This window comes from Lucilia cuprina, chromosome 2 (assembly GCF_022045245.1).
Source record: "Lucilia cuprina isolate Lc7/37 chromosome 2, ASM2204524v1, whole genome shotgun sequence".
Classification (NCBI taxonomy): Eukaryota; Metazoa; Arthropoda; class Insecta; order Diptera; family Calliphoridae; genus Lucilia; species Lucilia cuprina.
In genome coordinates this window covers 26,529,007-26,546,102 of record NC_060950.1, presented here as the reverse complement: position 1 = coordinate 26,546,102, position 17,096 = coordinate 26,529,007, and the positions used below count along the sequence as shown (strand labels likewise).

General features: G+C 32.4%; 2 protein-coding genes across 2 annotated transcripts; both read right to left on the bottom strand.

Moving 5' to 3' along the window:
- Window positions 1-10,031: 10,031 nt before the first annotated feature.
- Window positions 10,032-10,637, bottom strand: LOC111679219 (neuropeptide-like 4). Its single transcript, XM_023440748.2, has 2 exons — window positions 10,517-10,637; window positions 10,032-10,448 (listed from the first exon to the last, which is right to left on the bottom strand). Exons 1-2 carry the CDS (start codon window positions 10,526-10,528, stop codon window positions 10,281-10,283), a joined length of 180 nt encoding a protein of 59 aa, XP_023296516.1. The 5' UTR covers window positions 10,529-10,637; the 3' UTR covers window positions 10,032-10,280.
- A 5,025-nt stretch (window positions 10,638-15,662) lies between these two features.
- On the bottom strand, window positions 15,663-16,277 carry LOC111679220 (neuropeptide-like 4). Its single transcript, XM_023440749.2, has 2 exons — window positions 16,174-16,277; window positions 15,663-16,103 (listed from the first exon to the last, which is right to left on the bottom strand). Exons 1-2 carry the CDS (start codon window positions 16,183-16,185, stop codon window positions 15,936-15,938), a joined length of 180 nt encoding a protein of 59 aa, XP_023296517.1. The 5' UTR covers window positions 16,186-16,277; the 3' UTR covers window positions 15,663-15,935.
- Between the last annotated feature and the right edge of the window lie 819 nt (window positions 16,278-17,096).

Below are 17,096 nucleotides of genomic sequence, written 5' to 3'. Positions count from 1 at the left end.
ATTGAAAGGGCATTGGAGATATCAAGAGCATATAACGTTCTGATAAGCTTATTTGCGTGTTCATGTTCAAAATAGTCCCTATGCGCAGGGAAGCAAACAAAGGTTATATGAACTGATACTGCCAAGAAAATAGTTTCTATTAATGGCTAGAGTAGGCCAACGTTGGCAGTCCTTATTTATGGGGAGACCTAGCCAATTTGCATGTCTGCCTAGCACCCAGTGTCTTGTTATTACAGCTATAAACCTAGATATATCTTGGTCCCTTTATATGTGCCTTGGTTATTTCATGTATTTTAAGCCTTTCGAAGAAAGAATATATGGATACTGCTTATAAACAAGTCTAACGGAGTTGCTATTGAATGGGGGCTGGGGATATCAAGAGCAGATCCCATACTAGCAAGCTCATTTGATGTTTTCTCATAATAAGGAAATAAACAAAGGTTATATGAAGTAACTGCCAAGAAAACTTTTTCTCCTTATTGCTAGAGCAGGCTAACTTCGACAGTACTTATTGAAGGGTAGCCCTAGCCGACATTAACCTTGTATATCCCGCTTATTTCGAATTATAAGCTATATTGTGTGTTTCTCATTGTCCCTTTACATGTTCCTAAGTACCATCTGTTTGCAGCCTTGCTATTGAAACAGCGTTGGAAATATCAAGATCAGATCCCGTGATGACAAGTTCATCTGAGTGTTCATGTTCAAAATAGTCTTTATGCGGAGGATTTTTTGTATGATTTAAAGATGACCTCAGAAGTATTGAATTGGGAATCAAATCAAAAAGAACATTCTATATTAAAATCATCCATATTCTAAATTGTATTTCTTATTTAAATTTTCAATTTTTTGTTCCATCTTTAACCCACAATTTAAAACCGTAAATATCTACATATAATATCCAGACATTAGGAGCCACTTACTTATTTCAAAATGAAACATTTACGACAACCGATGTGTTACGATGTTATATAAATTACGCGTACCTTACGGGAGTGTTTTTGTAATGAAGATTCCTATTGATCATTGGATGAAATCGCGTTTGTGTTCAATGTACCGATGTGACACCAGTTTTAGGAAATAAGACACTGAGCTGCGCTAAATCTTAATATGGAGAAGAATCATAATTTCTTCAACACATTTGATTTTTAAGATATTGTGTCCTGAACGGGCGATATTTCATACGAGATTTTAAAGGTCTTCAATTGTTTTTTAATTGAATGAACCCCAAGTCGTAAGGGTTGTAAATGTATCTTATACCTAACGACTGTATTCAATATTAAGTATCATAAGGTTCGGTTGCCTAAAGTTACGTTCACACCTATCAAATGTTTGACCTATCAAATGACGTGACCCCTAAAAAATCTACATTTTTATTTCCTTAAAATATATATTTATTTGCACAAACATAATATATCTTTGACGACATTAGTTCAGAATGTCTTTATTATTTGCAATTACAAAAATCATGCAGAATCAAAAATAAATCTACAAATATTAGTAGTTACTTCTTTTTCATCAAATTTTTGATAGGTCTGAATGTAGCTTAAAAGCCGTGATACACGGTTGTCAGATCTTACAACGTTGTCAGCAAAATGCTCAAAAAATGTCTAATAATTGTTTGAACTTACAATTTTTCTTTTGCAACGTTGTCAGAAAAAGCATTACTGACAAAATTGGAAGAAAATAAATTTGTAAGTTGACAGTATTATTAGACATTTTCTACACATTTTACTGACAATGTTGTAAGATCTCACAACCGTGTATACATAACATTACACCTATTATTCTGTTGAATACATTTGTATAAATTGAATAGTTTTTCTAAATTTAAAAGAAAATCTTATACAAAAATTGATCTAAAGTAATAATTAAGGAATCGTTTACACTTAAAACGTTTAAGAACGAATTTTATATACCCTTCACCAAGTATGTTTTAAAAAACAGTTTTTATTTATTTTGTATCTCTGCACACATGTCACACATAACATACATACAAACAAATATAAACTGTAGCAGAAGGAAATATTAAACGTTGTACTGTAATATCACCGTCAAACTGTATTACGACCCTCAAACAAATATGAGCTGTATTACCAACATATTACTGCTTTATCTCCTTGTTCTTGTTATACCTTTCACGTTCGTGAGAACAGAACAGCATCAAAACCAAATACATCTCCACACGCATATGTACATCTTTATCCAATTCACAGTGTTGTTGTTGCTTTTTTAACAAAGCATGAAAAAAATGTGGCTTTTTTGATGAAATTTTCAGAGGTTGTCTCGGAATTTTGCTCATATCTCCGTTTTTTATAGACCGATTTTGCTGATTTTAAATAGCGATCTTCTCGAAAGCATGTCTAACTGAATTATTGAAGATTCGGATCTCGCCGATATCTGGGGACCTCTAAAAACTGATTTCAACAGACAGACAGACAGACGGACATGGCTTAATCGACTCCGCGATCTATAAGGATCCATAATATATATACTTTATAGGATCGGAAAATTATATTATAGAAATTACAAACGGAATGACAAACTTATATATACCCTTCTCACGAAGGTGAAGGGTATAAAAACATGACATGTATTTATAAATGAACAATATGCACTACATATGTACAATTTATTTGTACAATGAAGTGTATAACTATTTGTTGAAACAGTTTAACATATAAGTTTACAGTTTCACTCTAAACAGCAAAATAGAACGTTAACGTTATATCGTAAGGGAAAGTGTTAAATATTATGGCATGTCATTGAAGTAATCTTTACTGCTGAGATTGATTTCAACCAATTTTATTTTTGTTAAGCAAATACTATGTTATGACTAAAGATTATTAAAAATTTAATCTCAATTCCCTAGTTGAAAGTATACTTCTACATGTTAGACTACTAGTAGTGTAGAATACACCAAACTCTGCTAAGACTGAGAACTGGTGTGAATGTTGGTTTTGTTTCATACAGTTGAATTCCCTGTGTAAGTGCGTTCCAATATGAGTCTGTAATGTGCAGACATAAAGTTGCTAGTGAAAAAGCTAAATACGAAAAATAAACTATTAACTGCATGTTTACAAAACATTTAGTCTCCGAAAAATAAATACAAAAAAGCGATGAAAAAGTGTTGAATGACATGAACACATTGCATGTTACAGTGGCTGGTCATTGTAGTGGGAATAATGAGAAATTATAAAATATTTGTTAGTACTCATGATTTTGGAATAGCCAGAAACTATTATTATTTATGTATGTATCTGTCATCAACTTGTTCCCCCCGGTGGCATGTTCTCTAGGTGAAATCCCTATCTTGGTGTTATTGCAATGTACTGGGGAAAAGAAGTGCTTTCAATACCTCCGATTGGCAGAGAATCTTTCGTTAAAATGATTTGGTATGGGGTCGAAACAGAGCGACAGATAATCTGGTACTACGGGTGGCCAGCCGCACGCAGGACTTTGTCCTGGCTACAGGTAGTGTCTGTGGTTTAAAACCAAACTTGCGCGGAGAGAATTTTATTTTAAGGACTGATATAACCTATGTCTGAATTCGCTATCCGGTGCTGTATACCAGATTACTGAACTCTTTGAGCAGTAAGACGCCAGTAAAAAGTTAAAGAATGTCTCATTTCGAGACATGGTCGGAATAGATTCCTCTACCTTATTGAAGTCTAGTGGGTACTTATTTAGTAGATCGCTTACTTCTGGGAAGTTTTAGGTGTTATTGTCATCTCAACAGGATGCAAATTGTTGGGTTGGGTTTGAATTGACTTTGGAAATTCCTACCTCCTTTGTCACATTATCTCGACATAAAGAGGGATCCCGATTTATTGACTGGGTATTTCTTACTACCAAATACGTCTCTAGGTACTGTTGCCGAATCAATAGATTGATTTCACCTGATGTAGGGTCACCCCTACTATTGACTTTAGACCAGTGATAACTTGACAGGTAAGCAAAGTATTTGTCAGCAAAGTATTTGTACGTGAACCGGCACAACTCTACCTAGTGGATGAAAAATACCACCTTCAAGGCAGGTGTTCCCGTTGTCATCTATTAAAATCTAGATGAATCTTGTAATTTGGATCCCCATGATACTCACCACATATTCTAGAACTGAACTAGAAGTGAACTAGAACTGAACTAGAACTTAACTAGAACTGAACTAGAACTGAACTAGAACTTAACTAGAACTGAACTCGAACTGAACTAGAACTGAACTAGAACTGAACTAGAACTGAACTAGAACTAAACTAGAACTAAACTAGAACTGAACTAGAACTGAACTAGAACTGAACTAGAACTGAACTAGAACTGAACTAGAACTGAACTAGAACTGAACTAGAACTGAACTAGAACTGAAATAGAACTGAACTAGAACTGAACTAGAACTGAACTAGAACTGAACTAGAACTGAACTAGAACTGAACTAGAACTGAACGAGAACTGAACTAGAACTGAATTAGAACTGAAATCGAACTAGAAGTGAACTAGAACAGAACTAGAACTGAATTAGAACTGAACTAGAACTGAACTTGATCTTAACTAGATCTGAACTAGAACTGAACTGAAACTAGAACTCAACTAGAATTGAAGTAGATCAAAACTAGAATTGAACTAGAACTGATCAAGAACTGAACTAGAAATGAACTAAAACTAAACTAGAACTGAATTATCAACTACAGCAACGAATTATGTGTATCATAAGCTCAAAAACCCATTAGGTAAAATCGTAATTTTCTAAATCCTTTCCATGACCAACTACTGTTATTCCCGTTATTTTAGCAGCTTTAATGTAAACACATCCTTTGTAACTAAGATGACAACAACTCTATTCACAAATAACAACAACAGCTACTACTTACTTACTTACTTGTGTGAATACATAGGAAGTGATGTTAAGAAAGATAACTAAAAAAGGTAGTAAATTACAGCAACAAAAACTAAGTTAAATTGTGGATTGCCAATATCCTGCCACATGAGTGACACCAACGTGAACGCAATAGGATGTTTAAAACTAAAACACACACACAAAACAACAGCATTGGTAACAAAATCTATAGAACACTTTCTATGATATTTTTTAAGGTTAAATCAGAAATGACAAGTGAAGTGAAAACGCGTAAGAGTAAATGTCATAACAAGGACGTTCACTTGAGTATTGTATAAGATTTCAGGGAGAAAGAATTAACTTTGTCATAGATGTCATTATTTTGAGGGATTTTAATAGAGTTTTATGGTACAATTTTAGAAATATGTCTCAATAGATGTGTTTCTTAAATTTAATGATGAGTATCCAAGGAAGCTCTTAAAATGACATGTAAATCAGATAGAATTTTATTCAAAGTTAATGACCACTTAAATTCATTGTTTTAATCAATCACTTTTCGTTAAACTAGAGAAATGCTAAACATTCTAGTTAAAATCTTATTTACTTCTAGTTTAGTAATAGTTAAGTTCTGCTTTAGTTCTAGTTCCTTGCTAATTATGTTCTAGTTCAGTTCTAGTTCAGTTCTAGTTTAGTTCTAGTTCAGTTCTAGTTCAGTTCTAGTTCAGTTGTAGTTCAGTTCTAGTTCAGTTCTACTTCATTTCCTGTTCAATTCTAGTTCAGTTTTAGTTCTAGTTCAGTTCTAGTTCAGTTCTAGTTCAGTTCTTGTTCCGTTCTAGTTCAGTTCTAGTTCAGTTCTAGTTCAGTTCTAGTTCAGTTCTAGTTCAGTTCTAGTTCAGTTCTAGTTCAGTTCTAGTTCAGTTCTAGTTCAGTTCTAGTTCAGTTCTAGTTCAGTTCTAGTTCAGTTCTAGTTCAGTTCTAGTTCAGTTCTAGTTCAGTTCAGTTCTAGTTCAGTTCTAGTTCAGTTCTAGTTCAGTTCTAGTTCATTTCTACTTCACTTCTAGTTCAGTTCTAGTTCTGTAATTTTTTACTGCATCAGAACTGCCGTTTCTAAGATGTGTTACTATCTAAAGTTACTTATTATATTTGAGGAAGAGGATTACAAGCACTGGTAGTTAGGTCTGTGTTATTTTTAAAATCGTATTTTTCTCTGAGAGCTTAATATACTACATATGAAGGTGTTATTTTGTCTTTCCTAGCTTTTTAAATTTTAAAGAACAAACTCCATACTTTACTTAAATTTAATTGAAATTGTAAAAGAAATGTTTGCGAAAATCAAATCATTCTTCTACATTTTCAAATATTTAAAAGTAAACAACGACAAACTTTTTGAAAAGAAAAAGGAAACATGCAAAGAGCAAAATTCAAAAATGCATCATGTAGCAAAAAAGAATCTACCAATGCCATATGTTGTTAGTGTGGCAAGTTAAAAATAGACATTGACGAGTCATGAGTTATCGAATAAATAATACCTTATAGTAGTGGATGCCAGAATGTGAATATTTATAGGGGCTTGGATGTATAAAAAAAACTGTTCTTACAACAACTTACTAGGATGACATTTACTCTCTGGCACAAAGGATAGGTGATAACGGATAAAAAAGATAAAATTTTACGAGACCAAAGTATTGGCTTATAGTAACCTCTTACCCCATCATCTAATTTTGTAAACATGTGAGCCGTATGAAATTTCCGCTGCCATGTCAGGTTAACTTCTTTAAACTCCCTTACCTTTATAGGTGCTTCATTATCTCTTTTACTTATGACTATATCCGAGTGTCCTGGTATCCACTTTTAAAGTTTAATTCGATCAGTTGATATCGCCCTAATTGTACAAGAGTTAAGGGGTTTGTACAAAGGACTGGGTGCCCAAGGAAGTAGTAGTTTGGACGACTTACGAGATCTAAACAGATCCTACTGACGGACATCAATGTCCGACGATGTTTATTGTGGCAATGTGGTGTTGTAGGGAACAAAAATTATAAACAGAAAGAAACAAAACTTACAAAAAGAAGAACTAGAAACGAAATGTGTATGTTGGTGTTCCTGCCTGCAGTGACACATATGTTGACATTTATAATGGTTCTAAGTACTCCTTCAATACACCACAATGAGAATACTCACTCAAGCATTGATACAGTGAAATAAAAAAGTAATCGGATAATAAAAATTAAAAATAAAATTTCAATTATTGCACGTACTTTTAATTCAAATTTTAATATGATTTATGCTAACGTATACAAATAGTGTTCACACTTTTAACACACACTGTATTTGCCTTAATCTCTATGTATACAAGTCTGCATATGGAAATGTACATTAAAATAGTTCTATGGTTGTCACAAGATTTAACACTCTTAACTAGTTACCGTACGAGTAGTTGAGTTTGTTTTTTTTTGTTCTCTTCCCCCCAAAAAGGACCTTTAACATTTTAACTTTTTCTTTTTAAATCTTTAAAATTATATGCAAATCAACTCAATTGTGGTGCATGCAACACAATTTCATATGTTCTTTCAATTTGTGTCTAAATTCTGCTATATTCTGTGTGATGTTGTTGATGGCGGCCAGACAACTATGTTGAATGCCGTTTTTTTCTTTAGTCACCCGGTAAGGCATGCAGGCATCCAGTTAGTCTATTATTGTTTTTGTTGTTAGTTTCCTAATTTTGGCCCCACAACTGTTGCAATGATGTTGTTAAGTAGTAGTTGTTTCTCTGCATTCTCATCGTGATATTTGTTTTTCTGTTGTTTCTTTTATCTGTCCTAGTTCCTTTTTCCAAAAATAGTAGAAATAATAATGGAAAAATGAAATTGTAAAAGAAGAATTTATAAATCCATGTGTTGTCACACACACTCAGACATACAACTTGTTAAGAACGAGTGCAAGTCTTCTGTTGAGTCGGCTACATGTCTTCTTCTGTCCATGATATTGTACTGTTTTGTGGTTAAAATTACATAATCTGTTTTTTTATACCCTACACCACTTTATTGAGTTTGTGCTGAACTTTGTAACGCACAATAATATTGATCCTATACCCACCTTAAATTATACCAATCGGCTCAGAATCTGAGTCGATTTAGCTATGCCTGTTCATCTGTCCGTCCGTCCATGTAAACCTTGTAATCAAACTACATTTTGAAGATAATTCAATGAAATTTGGCACATGGTCTTCTATTGTCCCAGGGACAAAGCCTATTGGAAAATGGTTTAGGTCGGTCCTCTATTTCATCTAGCCCCAATATAACTGAACCTTGTATTCATAAACCTATACAGGTTTAATATAATTCAATGAAATTTGACACATGATCTTCTATGGGACCATAGACGAAGTTTATTGAAAATGTTGAACATCGGTCAATTATTTCACCTAGCTCCCATACAACCGAACCCGTCTAATAGGTCTTTTAAGTTCATAATTATGTTTAATATATTCGTATGTCGACTGCTGCAAAACCAAGTTTTATACTAGCCTTGATGACCCTCATGAATGCTATAATTATAGGGCCTCATTTGACCCCAGCCCCTGTAAAAAGCCCCATTCGAAATTTAACTTAAATGTCCACAGTTTTATTTAACAATAAATGGTTTATATAATCTGAGACAAGATACAATTGAACTTAAATGTTTTATTATAAAAACTTAATCACATTTTACTTTTTGTAACAGGTGTAGGATATTATATGGTCGGCTTTGCCCGAATATAATTTCTTACTTGTTTTTACTATACATATATATATGTGTGATGTATATATATGTGCGACCTATATGTATTTAAACTATTTGGAATAAAACATAGTTGACTCTATTACAATTTATTTATCTAGTTAGTGAATGTTTAAATGTGAAATCATTAATTTCCAAACCTGGAAAGCCAACAAGTCTATTCTTAAGACCTTAGACTCAATATCATGGTTAGAAGCAACTTGCCAATTTAAACTTTGAGAGTAAACTGTATACACTAGTCCCTTAAAAAGAGGAGGGCAGAAAGCCTTCATAGAATACATTACTAAGAGGTTAGAGTTCACAATGTCGAAAAGGTTTTTAGGTTATAGACAAAGTGTTCACCCGGTAATGCAGTATTGACGCTCGTTAATTAGTAGCTAACGTGAGTTTTCTCTTGTAATATTGTTTCAAGAATTAGGTGACAATGCGAGTAAAGGGAAGACACTAAAGATCTGTTGCTTATTTTGAACAACCTGGAAGTCAAGGATCGTATTCCTTGAACTAATTTCGCAAGAACACATAAAGTGTGAACACTCTCTTTGCTTATTCAGACATCTTTAAAGGTTTAAATTGAAAGCCCCAATACAAGGATCGGATCTGGGCTAAATTTTAATTCATCCTAAACATCTAATAATGGCGGAAAATTTGGCTTTAAAAAAAGCGTTTTATGATCGGAACTTGGAATATGTGAACTCTATGTGAATTGAGTCCGTCATGAGATAATAAGTATCTATATAGTATCAATATTTTTGGTCTATGCTCAGCACGAATACTCCAAATTGGCTCTGAACAGCTGCCCCTGGGATATCGATTTCTATATTGTGGTAGTGCTGTGTAACGTAAAAATGGTATTGGCTTACTCTTATCGCCATCGGCTAATGCGGCATTGTTACGCTCTAAGACCTGGTTCACACTGGAAAACTTGTTTTGGGAAACTTTTGATTTTTGTGTTTGAGAGAAAGAGAAAGATATATCAACCATCTATTTCTCTCACACACAAAATCAAAAGTTTCTCAACAAAAGTTTCCCAGTGTGAACCAGGTCTAATGGAAAACTAAGAGGTTGACGTGAAGAATGATTTGTTTAACCAATCCAAATTTCAAGCAATTGTGAGGGAACTGATAATTGTACTTTGGAATCAGTTATAGGCAGTTATAGTCTCGGAGATTCAAGAAATGATAAAGTCAAATGCCTTGTCAATTTTTGTGCCCGAAATTACTTATCTCCTTTAGTGACTCTCTCTCTACTCTTCCTCATTAATGTAAGAACAAATTGTGGTTCGGATATCGACTGTTGTAACCAAACTTTCGGCTCCACCTTTTAGCGTAAAAGGGAAGGCTGAGTGATTTCGATTATGCTGATGAATTTTGGTCATATTTTAAGAATTGTAACATTAAAAATTAAAAAACACACATAGTACTTATTACAATTTTTTATGCAAAATTTTATTAAAACAAAAATTAAAGAATTCACAGAAAAGAGAGAAAGAAAAATAAACTTAACAAAAATTCATATGCCAGCGTGCATATTAAACAAATTCTCCATTAGCGTGCTTAATAGTCAAAACCCGTAATCCATAGTAGTGTACAAAAGAGACTACTCTGTGACTAGTCCCCTAAATATTTAACACTACTACTTCGATGCCACAGATGGTATTAAGGGCATCAACGATTTAACCGTAGTAGGCATAAGGAGAAGCGTAGTAACCACCGCTGTAGGCATAAGGAGTGTAGAATTGGGGAGCAGGTTCAGGACTAGCTACTGGTCTAGGAGCTGGAGCTGGCAAGGGAGAAGGAGAGGCCATGCTGACGGCAAACAAGGCAGCAATAAGGACAAAGACCTGAAAGTGATAAAAGTAATATTTGAAAGTTAATTAAATAATTTTTACTTAAAATAAAAAAAACTTACAAATTTGAACATTTTGATTTGAGTTGTTAAAGCTTTTGCGACTAAAATGCTTTTGATGCTTTACTCAATAATTTGCTGATGTATTTATACTGTTGACAACCAACTTTGTCAAATAGTTGATCTCATTTTTAACTATTTCGAGTTTATTTGTTTGTTTTAATTATATTATTTCAAACGTAAATGAATTAAACAAATTTTAACACATTAGAATTTTATATTTTAGATTTATTCTATAATTTATTTTTGGAGTATGTGTTGAATATGAATGTGCTTTGAATTATTAATTGAATATCTTGCAATTGCGTAATACTGTTTGGTAGAAAATTCTTTTATTATTATTTCTGATAATGGAATAGAAATCTTAACAGATTTTATGCTGAATATGTGACTAAGACCAGTAGATCGAACAAATCTGTAGGCATGCTGACAAAAAAAAGAGCAAAAGAGAGAGCCGTGAACTAGAACTTAACTAGAACTGAACTAGAAATGAACTAGAACTTAACTAGAACTGAACTAGAACTGAACTAGAACTGAACTAGAACTAGAACTGAACTAGAACTGAACTAGAACTGAACTAGAACTGAACTAGAACTGAACTAGAACTGAACTAGAACTGAACTAGAACTGAACTAGAATTGAACTAGAACTGAACTAGAACTGAACTAGAACTGAACTAGAACTGAACTAGAACTGAACTAAAACTGAACTAGAACTGGACTAGAACCGAACTAGAACTAACCTAGAACTAGAACTGAACTAGAATTAACCTAGAGCTGAAGTAGAACTGTTATTAATGTTTACAACTAAATTATAATATGTACAACTAAATATTTACATGTGAAATATAAATATTTAATTAGATGTAAAAATATTTTTTTTATAATTAACACTAAACTCTCAAAGGATTATAGAAAGTAGTACATCTTAACATTAGATCACATTGCAATGTGTGTGACCTTCATCAGTCGACATGTTATATGTTGGCAACGATTTTTTATTCTGTCCTCATTTATGTATTCCCCCCGAGGTTGTCACCTTGTTCAAATGATTCAGAGTTCTATTGCGTTGCATGCATTCCTTGTGGCGTTTTCATTTGATGATGTTGGCCTCTGTTTGGAGTGTGTGTTCATATTGGATTTAAACAATTGTGGGCGCTACAGAAAGATTAAAGTAAATATGATAATATTATTAATATAAAAATTTTATTTTCAAATAAAAAAATTATATAGTTTAAATTAAATTAAATTAAAGGTGTGAAAATTAATATTTTTAAAATGCGCAAAATTAAAGGAATATTGGAAAAGTTTTTAATAAAATAATATTTACCAAGTGTGTAGAATAGACAATAGACTAGACTATAAATAAGGCTGTAGGTTATACTGTTTATTAGACTAGAGACTAGAGTAGACAACAGAAGGGACCTATAGTCCCTGTATAGACTGTAGACTAAACTATAGACTAGACTATATACTAGACTATAGACTAGACTATAGACTAGACTATAGACTAGATTATAGACTAGACTATAGACTAGACTATAGACTAGACTAGACTATAGACTAGGCTATAGACTAGACTATAGACTATACTATAGACTAGGCAATAGATTAGACTATAGACTAGACTATAGACTAGACTATAGACTAGACTATAGACTAGACTATAGACTAGACTATAGACTAGACTATATACTAGACTATAGACTAGACTGAACTGAACTAGAACTGAACTGAACCGAACTAGAACTGAACTAGAACTGAACTAGAACTGAACTAGAACTGAACTAGAACTGAACTAGAACTGAACTAGAACTGAACTAGAACTGAACTAGAACTGAACTAGAAGTGAACTAGAACTGAACTAGAACTGAACTAGAACTGAACTAGAACTAAACTAGAACTGAACTAGAACTGAACTAGAACTGAACTAGAACTGAACTAGAACTGAACTAGAACTGAACTAGAACTGAACTAGAACTGAACTAAAACTGAACTAGAACTGAACTGGAACTGAACTAGAACTGAACTAGAACTGAACTAGAACTGAACTAGAACTGAACTAGAACTGAACTAGAACTGAACTAGAACTGAACTAGAACTGAACTAGAACTGAACTAGAACTGAACTAGAACTGAACTAGAACTGAACTAGAACTGAACTAAAACTGAACTAGAACTGAACTAGAACTGAACTAGAACTGAACTAGAACTGAACTAGAACTGAACTAGAACTGAACTAGAACTGAACTAGAACTGAACTAGAATTGAACTAGAACTGAACTAGAACTGAACTAGAACTGAACTAGAACTGAACTAGAACTGAACTAAAACTGAACTAGAACTGGACTAGAACCGAACTAGAACTAACCTAGAACTAGAACTGAACTAGAATTAACCTAGAGCTGAAGTAGAACTGTTATTAATGTTTACAACTAAATTATAATATGTACAACTAAATATTTACATGTGAAATATAAATATTTAATTAGATGTAAAAATATTTTTTTTATAATTAACACTAAACTCTCAAAGGATTATAGAAAGTAGTACATCTTAACATTAGATCACATTGCAATGTGTGTGACCTTCATCAGTCGACATGTTATATGTTGGCAACGATTTTTTATTCTGTCCTCATTTATGTATTCCCCCCGAGGTTGTCACCTTGTTCAAATGATTCAGAGTTCTATTGCGTTGCATGCATTCCTTGTGGCGTTTTCATTTGATGATGTTGGCCTCTGTTTGGAGTGTGTGTTCATATTGGATTTAAACAATTGTGGGCGCTACAGAAAGATTAAAGTAAATATGATAATATTATTAATATAAAAATTTTATTTTCAAATAAAAAAATTATATAGTTTAAATTAAATTAAATTAAAGGTGTGAAAATTAATATTTTTAAAATGCGCAAAATTAAAGGAATATTGGAAAAGTTTTTAATAAAATAATATTTACCAAGTGTGTAGAATAGACAATAGACTAGACTATAAATAAGGCTGTAGGTTATACTGTTTATTAGACTAGAGACTAGAGTAGACAACAGAAGGGACCTATAGTCCCTGTATAGACTGTAGACTAAACTATAGACTAGACTATATACTAGACTATAGACTAGACTATAGACTAGACTATAGACTAGATTATAGACTAGACTATAGACTAGACTATAGACTAGACTAGACTATAGACTAGGCTATAGACTAGACTATAGACTATACTATAGACTAGGCAATAGATTAGACTATAGACTAGACTATAGACTAGACTATAGACTAGACTATAGACTAGACTATAGACTAGACTATAGACTAGACTATATACTAGACTATAGACTAGACTATAGACTAGACTAGACTATAGACTAGACTAGACTAGACTATAGACTAGACTAGACTAGACTATAGACTAGACTATAGACTAGACTAGACTATAGACTATAGACTATAGACTATAGACTATAGACTATAGACTATAGACTATAGACTATAGACTATAGACTATAGACTATAGACTAGACTAGACTATAGACTATAGACTATAGACTATAGACTATAGACTATAGACTATAGACTATAGACTATAGACTATAGACTATAGACTATAGACTATAGACTATAGACTATAGACTATAGACTATAGACTATAGACTATAGACTATAGACTAGACTAGACTAGACTAGACTATAGACTAGACTAGACTAGACTATAGACTAGACTATAGACTAGACTAGACTAGACTAGACTAGACTACACTATACTATAGACTAGACTAGACTATAGACTAGACTATAGACTAGACTATAGACTAGACTATAGACTAGACTATAGACTAGACTATAGACTAGACTATAGACTAGACTATAGACTAGACTATAGACTAGACTATAGACTAGACTATAGACTTGACTATAGACTAGACTATAGACTAGACTATAGACTAGACTATAGACAAGACTATAGACTAGACTATAGACTAGACTATAGACTAGACTATAGACTAGACTATAGACAAGACTATAGACTAGACTATAGACTAGACTATAGACTAGACTATAGACTAGACTATAGACTAGACTATAGACTAGACTATAGACTAGACTATAGACTAGACTATAGACTAGACTATAGACTAGACTATAGACTAGACTATAGACTAGACTATAGACTAGACTATAGACTAGACTATAGACTAGACTATAGACTAGACTATAGACTAGACTATAGACTAGACTATAGACTAGACTATAGACTAGACTATAGACTAGACTATAGACTAGACTATAGACTAGACTATAGACTAGACTATAGATTAGACTATAGACTAGACTATAGACTAGACTATAGACTAGACTATAGACTAGACTATAGACTAGATTATAGACTAGACTATAGACTAGACTATTGATTAGACTATTGACTAGACTATAGACTAGACTATAGACTAGACTATAGACTAGACTATAGACTAGACTATAGACTAGACTATAGACTAGACTATAGACTAGACTATAGACTAGACTATAGACTAGACTATAGACTAGACTATAGACTAGACTATAGACTAGACTATAGACTAGACTATAGACTAGACTATAGACCAGACTATAGACTAGACTATAGACTAGACTATAGACTAGACTATAGACTAGACTATGGACTAGACTATCTATAGACTAAATTATAGACTAGACTATAGACTGGACTATAGACCACACTATGGACTAGACTATAGACTAGGATATAAACTAAAGTATAGACTACATTATAGACTAGACTATAGACTAGGCTTTAGACTAAATTATAGGCTAGACTATGGACTAAACTATAAACTAGACTATAGACTAGACTATAGAATATACTACAGAGTAGACTAAATGCTATATTATTTACTGCACTATAGGTTAGACTTTTTTTAGACTTTGATAATATACTGAACTAAAGACTATAATCGACTATTATCTACAGCATAGTCTAGACTAAATATGTAAGTATATACATGTAGAGAACATACTGTAGACTTGACTATTGACTAGACTATAGTTTTACTTTTTGTAGTGCAATTTATATTAGAATTTAGTAAATACGGGTTTTGGAAGTGAACCTCCCGATCCCATGGGACTTTATATATTTAAGAAACAAAATCACATTTCTATTTTTAATGCAAAAATTTTATTAAAACAAAATATCAAAGAGTCAACAGAAAAGATAGATAGAAAGAAGAAATAAAACTTAATAACAAGAAAATATACAATAAAATTTATATGCCAGCGTGTGCATATTAATTATATCATATATGTTTGTATGTGCGTTCTTAATAGTCGATATCCGTAATCCATAGCAGTGTTTTGTGCCTGATAAATCCCCAAATATTCGACACGACTACTACTTTGCTGCCCTTGATGTTAAGGAGACAACGGACATTTAACCATAATAGGCATAAGGAGAAGCGTAGTAACCAGCGCTGTAGGCGTAAGGAGTGTAGAATTGGGGAGCTGGTTCAGGGCTAGCTACTGGACGGGGTGCTGGAGCAGGCAAGGGTGAAGGAGAAGCCATGCTGACGGCAAACAAAGCAGCAATGAGAACAAAGATCTGTAAGGGAATTAAACGAAATTTTAAATTATTTTTTAAAATACATATTTCTATAATTTTAAAAACTTACAAATTTGAACATTTTGATTGGAGTTGTTTCAGCTTTTACGAATGAAATGCTTTTAATGTTTATTTCAACACTTTACCGCCTTATTTATACTGACGAAATGACGTCAAATAGTTGATCTTATTTTTAACTATTTTGGGTTTATTTGTTTGTTTTAATTATATTACTTTTTGCTGCAGAATTTAACATTTTATTTATTATTTGTTGTATATAGTTTTATTATAAAGATGTGCCTAGAATAATCAATATTTAAATTTGTTTGTTCTTTCTTATAGTTTCTGTAAAAGTTTTAATATAAAATAATGTTTTAAACTTTTTGCTTATACACATCTTAAATATATCTCAATTACAATTTCAAATTTTACATCTCTTAATCTGACATCATTTAAACTGAATATTGAGACAACATCAATGATTTACTTATTTGTATAAAAATGGTTAGTTACTTCATTCCATTGTTTACTTCAGCCTGTATTGCAAAAATGCATCAATTTATTGACAAAATAAACCAGAAATGACAAAATCATACAACATCTGTCTGTGTAAAGTAATTTAAAAATTTTATTTAAATACAATTTTTGTATGAATTAAATATTAGAAAAAAATTACTTATTTACGAATGTTCAGTTGCTTCGTTCTGTTACAGTGACCATTTATTTATATTTTGTACTTTATTTATTCGATAAATATTTACTTGAAAACAAATAGAAGTTTGTAGGTAGAAAAATTTATATAATATGCATTTTTAAATTACTTAATCTATTTATGTGTATATGTATATGTTGCAGTTTTAAGTATACTCAGTTATACCCAGCACTTTTTAGTAGCACTAACAAAATAACTAGTTAGCTCACTTCTAGTTCAGTTCTAGTTCTAGTCCAGTTATAGTTTAGTTCTAGTTCAGTTCTAGTTCAGTTCTAGTTCAG